At 48.1% G+C, this 6,248-nt stretch overlaps 1 protein-coding gene across 1 annotated transcript in view; it reads right to left on the reverse strand.

Annotated features, from left to right (window-relative positions):
- Positions 1–6,100, reverse strand: part of FAM131B (family with sequence similarity 131 member B) — a 75,599-nt gene extending 69,499 nt beyond the window's left edge. Inside the window, exon 1 of the mRNA XM_080664300.1 lies at positions 5,958–6,100. Within this exon, the coding sequence (XP_080520426.1) occupies positions 5,958–5,970 (13 nt within the window). The 5' untranslated portion in view covers positions 5,971–6,100. The remainder of the gene's footprint in view (positions 1–5,957) is intronic.
- Between the last annotated feature and the right edge of the window lie 148 nt (positions 6,101–6,248).

A 6,248-nucleotide genomic window follows, 5' to 3' on the forward strand; every position in this document is an offset into this window, starting at 1 on the left:
TTTGTTTACGATTGATTAATATTTATGTCCCTTTGTAGGCTCCCCAAGGTCATAGACCCTCCCTGAGGGCTGGGATCATGTCTGTTTTTGCTCAATATTATACCCCTAGCACCAGAAAAAGTATCCTGCACATAATAGGAACTCAATAAATGCTTAGTGAATAAACAAATGATGCAAGCTGACTTAAAAGCCATTTAACTTTACAGAACACAGGGCCTCCCTTGATCTAGTATGAGAGTTCAATGATTCTGGGATTCAGCTGCACTCAGTAAATGTGTATAGGCCCTGGCTGTGTGGCAGGCGCTGTGCTAGGCCTCCTTCGCTATGCTACTACTGAGCACACAATGGTAACTCTGTTGGAACCAGGTAGGTTGCTCTGTGGCATTAATGTCCTCTGGTAGCATCCCCCTTGGGTATAAAGGCCTGTCTCCCAGCTGCTCAAACATATTGAGAAGTTAAGTAGAAAGACGTGTGGTCTTCTGGGTAGATCCTCATCCCTCTTTCTGAGACCCGTTGCACATTTGCCACATTCATCATACCTCTGGGTGGCAGGAAGGGGTGCCTGAGTTCTGAGGTTTGCTCAGGAGCACCCACTTCCTGTGTTAGGTGATGCTCATTAAAAGGAGTGGAAGTGGCAGGAGCCATTAGACACAGTGGTTCTCAACCTTTCTAATGCCACGACCCTTTAATACAGTTCCTCATGTTGTGGTGACCCCCAACCATAAAATTATTTTCGTTGCTACTTCATAACTGTAATTTTGCTACTGTTATGAGTCGTAATGTAAATATCTGTGTTTTCCGATGGTCTTAGGCGACCCTGCTAGCAGTTCTCAACCTGTGGATCAAGACCCACAGGTTGAGAACCGCTGCTGTAGAGCCTAAGACCATCGGAAAACACAGATATTTACATTACGATTCATTAACAGTAGCAAAATTACAGTTATGAAGTAGCAACGAAAATAATTTTATGGTTGGGGGTCACCACAACATGAGGAACTGTATTAAAGGGTCGTGGCATTAGAAAGGTTGAGAACCACTGCACTAGAGAAACATACTTCTAATCTCAAGCAGCTATGTTATCTAAAGATCTTTACCACCACCACCCTCCCTCCTTGAAATGTTTACTTCCCCTAGTGACTTGGCTATTTTCAGTGACAAACACCGGAGCTTCTAGGCCAGGCGCTCTCTAATTTTGGCTTCCCCTGGGTTCAGGAGAAGGAAGGCAAAAGGTAGCAGATGCTTTGCTAGTGGCTGCCTCAGTGCCAGCAACCTGCCTGTGCTGCTGCTGGTGCCCTGGGTCTCTGTTCCTGTCTGCCCTTCCCCACTCCCTTGGCTGCTGACTCTCCGCCATCTGACCATCTGCCTTGCTCTGCCCCCCCACCCCCGCCCCCACAGCCACCACACATTGCTACCTTGCTGACACTTGCAGTGCCTTTGGGTGCCCATCTGGCTCAGTCAGACCTTGAGAGGTATGGACCCCTCCCTTCTACTGCTCCTCTGATGCCCACGCAGGCTCTGCTCACTGCTGCCTGGACCTGGTGGGACAATAATAATGATTTCTAAATGGCGAGAAGGCCACCAGCTATTGTCATTGGTGTAGCCACACCGAGCCAGCACTATTGGGTGGGTGGAAGTTTTTTTTCTAATCTTAATATCTTATTATATTAAAATATCTATGTAAGTGTTTTTTGACTCTAGATGGAGGTTTCTCGAAGGTGTATTGATTATACCCAGAGTGCCTAAAATATGAAGTTATTGATAAATCCTGGTTGAACTGAGGCTGGGGAGTGGAATGGAAAAAGGCACAGAAGATGATGTGCTAACGTCAGCCCACCTGGAAGAAAGGAGGAAAAAGGGGCCATTTGTGGTTGTCAGTCCATCCTTTTCCTCGGGGTTGGGGCTGGGGCTGGTGTGGGGTGGCCCAGGGGCAGAGCAGGAAGCTGTTCTTCCTCGGCTTTGCCACAAAGATTCCTAGGTCTCTCACTGGATGGCTCACCCTCCCCCACTCCCTTCCCACCGACCCCTCCACTGTGTCTGTAACCCCACCTGTGACAGCCTTTTGTCCTGACAAGCAATGCAGGTGGGGCTAGGAGAGGAGTCAATTTGGGAGAAAGTGGAAAAGAAAATACTCTGATATTAGGAAAAAGAGATGATGGCTCTGTCATTTTTCTTTCTTTTCTCTTTTTTAAATTATAAGTTTACATGTTCATGGGGAAAAGTCAACAGTTATAAATAAAAGCTTTCTGCCTTCTCCAATTCTATACCCTAACACCAACTACTTTTATTTGTTATTATTTTTTAAAATACATTTTTATTGATTTCAGAGAGGAAAGAAGAGGGAGAGAGAGAGACAGAAACAACAATGATGAGAGAGAATCATTGATTGGCTACCTCCTGCACACCCCACACTGGGGATCGAGTCTGAAACCTAGTCATGTGCCCTTGACTGGAATCGACCTGCGACCCTTCAGTCCGCAGGCTGACGCTCTATCCACTGAGCCAAACCAGCTAGGGCCACTTTTATTTTTTATTTATGTTTGTTAATCCTCACCTGAGGATATTTTTTTCCATTGCTTTTCAGAGAGAGTGGGAGGGGAGAAGAGAGAAACATCTACGTGAGAGAGACATATCGATTGGTTGCCTCCTACACATGCCCCTACCAGGGTGGTGTATCCAACCTGCAACCCAGGTACATGCCCTTGACCAGGAATTGAAGCCTTGACCCTTAGGTGTGCGGGCTGATGCTCTAACCATTGAACGAACACACCAGCCATGGCACCAACCACTTTTAACAATACTTGGAGAAGCCTTCTGGAAAAGTTATATTATACAAAACTCTCCCCCGCCCTCCCCTCTATCTTTTCTCTCTATATAAACATACAGGTAAAGAGACAGACAGACAGAACTTGATGTTGCCATGTGATGGAAAAAGAAAATGGTGGTTGAAGGACTTAAAGTGGGGAATGGACTTGAAGCTGACCTGAAGAGGTTGTTGATGTACCAGACTGGGGCTCCTAAAGGGAAGAAGTGAGGCCTTAAACGGTTTGGCTCAGTGGATAGAGCGTCACCTGCGGACTGAAGGGTCCCGGGTTCGATTCCGGTCAAGGGCATGTACCTTGGTTGCGGGCACATCCCCAATAGGGGGTGTGCAGGAGGCAGCTGATTGATGTTTCTCTATCATTGATGTTTCTAACTCTCTCTCCCACTCCCTTCCTCTCTGTAAAAAATCAATAAAATAAATTTTAAAAAATATATATAAAAAAAAAAAGGGAAGAAGTGAGGACTGCAAGGATGTAATTGGGGAACAGGGGTGTCTTCAACAAGATATTCGCATTACAAAAAATTTCTTCTGCAGTTCCAGGGGTGAAAAATGCAATAGCTAATTGGCCTCAAATTCCTTAACTGAAAAATGGGATCATAATGTACATTCCTTACAGGTTTGTTGTGAGGATTAAATGGGGGCTTTTTGCTTACAGTGTTTAGTATTGTGCCTAGCGCCAGGTGCTAAGCTTTATCACAGTGAGTGCTATTATTATTGCTGATGTTGTTACGGTGATTGCTGTTGCTAGAGTGCCTAGTACAAAATTGACCCTCTGGCCATCTGCAGCCAGTATACAGAAAGAACCTGATCGCATCTCTCTTCATTTCAGAAAATTCTTTTTTTCCCATTGCCCTGGTTCCTTCCTTTTTTTTTTTTTTTTTTCTTGGCTGCTTCTAACTGCTTACTTTATGTTGTATGACCTTGAAGAAAATTTTCTGGTACCTTGTGGACATAAATTCTCAGAGGCGTGTAGAGATGTTTTAGGTAGCAAAGGTTCCTGCACATTTTTTTACTTCCTCTTCTTGCCTGGCCCAAGCTGTTGGAAATGATTAGGTGGGAACATCTGTGTACTTGCTATCTTTTACACATTCTACCTGAGATCAATTAGAATTGTTTACTTAAGAAAAATACCTAAGAATCATTAGGGCCACTCCCTGATTACCAGGTGCCTTTTAACAGCATTGACCCTGCAGCTAGTAAACCTGTTCTGGGATACTAGTGTGTTTCTACTTGTATTTAGAATGGCTGGCTGGAAACTCAGCTTTAATATTCTGCATCCCAAATGCTTTTAATTGTCAGTACAACTAAGCCTGCCTACACACTCTTCTATTCTTGATTTATAAATAGGTTCAGCTGCCTAACAATTAAACATACTATATTTTTGCACATGCATGTTCCTTAAGGAGACATTTAGACTGTAAATGGCTTTTCCTCTTGTGACACTATCTGGAAACCATCTTCCTAACTTTTCCCCAACAAGTGGGTATATTTTTGAAGGATTGGCAAGGACACTTTTGGTCTGGAAAGCCCAAGACACCATTTCCAATCTGCACAGGAATCCAGCATCAAATCTCTAGCCTATTTTCATAGGGACAAGCCCAGGACCAGCTGATACCTGCATGACGAGCTTTATATCATACGTGGCCACACATGCTTACGGCAGTGTGAAACACCCGTGACCAAGACAGTGAGACACCAGAGAAAAGACAGATAAGTGGGTTCTGAGAAGGAGATGAAGATGTAGTGTTAGGCATAATTAAGTATTTGATAAGGTTGAAGGAAGAAGCAGGCATTGCATACCCTAAGGCCCAGGAGAGATTGGCTTGGCAACTCAGAAAGGAACATACGGAATAACGCTCTTAGGTTAACCTGTCAGAATTTCCATTCTGGGCAGAACTGGGACTTGAATAATAATATCAAGTATTATATAACACTTCAGATATTGAATTTCATTTACTTCTCCATTTAATGCAATAAAGTAAGTAGATTAAATATCACCACTCTTTTAAGTACGGAGAGAAGAGACTTGCCACTTAGTTTGGACACTCAAGCTAGTCGCTGCACCCTGACCTCACTCTGCATTCCCGTCTCCGGTGATGCTTCATCTGACACCAGAGTGTAGGGGAGTGAGCTCTGCTGACATTAGAGCCCTCAAGACAACAGTTCTAGCCTAGACTTTCCTTGGGGCTGACTGGGTATGACCCCGGGCCCCTCTCTTAAGCTCCTAGCCTGATTTCTTCTGGTGAATGTCAGGGGTGGGTCTGAATGATCTCTCCAGCAGAGCCCAGATGCTCCTTGACAGTAGGCTGTAGCCGATTTGAAGGGCCAAGGAACTGGAAACAGAGTAGGGCATGCGCAAGGGAACTGCCTTAGAAGGCAGAGAAAAGGCAGCGCCCGAGGGTGATATATTGGATTTACAGGCTGAGAGGCCAAATGACTCCATAGTTTGTAAGTAGTGAGTGTGCAAGAATTCAAGGGGCGGTTTGGTTAATTTCAGTGTTCAATGAACCCAGGTCTGTCCTTTTTTCGTAGCCTGGGGCTCAGTCCAAGGCAGAGCAATCCGGTCGGACCAGTGGGGGGCTCCACCGAGCGCAGTCTCCGAATCTCCCGAGGGCCACCCGGCTGCCCAAAGGCTCCTCGAGGGGTCACTGCGGGCGTTGAAAAACTGTCGAAGACGTTTCGCCCGCGTCCACGCTCTTCCTCCCTAGCCGGTTGGCCGCCCCAGCCTCCGCTTCCCCCCAGCCCCATTCCCGGGGTCCTTGGTCCCCGCCTCTCCCTCCCGCAAATCTTAACAGAGAGATCTGCAGGCGGGGACAAGGGTGATGCAAATTCCTAGAAGCCTCAAGGGGCTGCCCCATAAGATGCTTACACACACGCGCGCGCGCACACGCCCACCCACCCAGGTCAAGGAAGGGCTTGGGAAGGGAGAATGCCCACTCACCATCTCCGTCCACCCTGGAGCCCAGTTTTATCTTAGTCTTGCCAATCCGAGCGACCCGGGGGGGATTTGGGGTGCGGGGCTGGCAGCTGTGTGGGGAGGTGGCGGGCGCAGGTAGCGGGGGCCGGGAGAGGAGGGGGCTGGGTCGGGGTGGAGCGCCAAGGGGCTGCTTCGGCACCTCGGAGACACCCGACTGACCTCGCCGGCACATCCCGGAGTGGGGACGGTGAGTCAGATCTCGGGCACCGCGGGTCTGGCCTGGAGGGGGGCAAGTCAGGAAATGACATCAGACTTGTGCACGGGGAGGAGTGGTCCTCGGCGGGCCGAGCGGCGGGGGCGGGGGCCGGGGCCGGGGCGGGAGGACCTTGACGGAGTCTGTGGCCCAGGGGCAAGACCTGGGCCCCTTCCTAGGGGAGTTTCCTGCCGCGTCGGCCCTCCCGCTCTCCCCGCCCCCCTCTCGGGGCCGCTCCTTGTAAGGTCTGGGCGCCG

Source organism: Plecotus auritus, assembly GCF_963455305.1.
Source record: "Plecotus auritus genome assembly, chromosome: 4".
NCBI lineage: Eukaryota > Metazoa > Chordata > Mammalia > Chiroptera > Vespertilionidae > Plecotus > Plecotus auritus.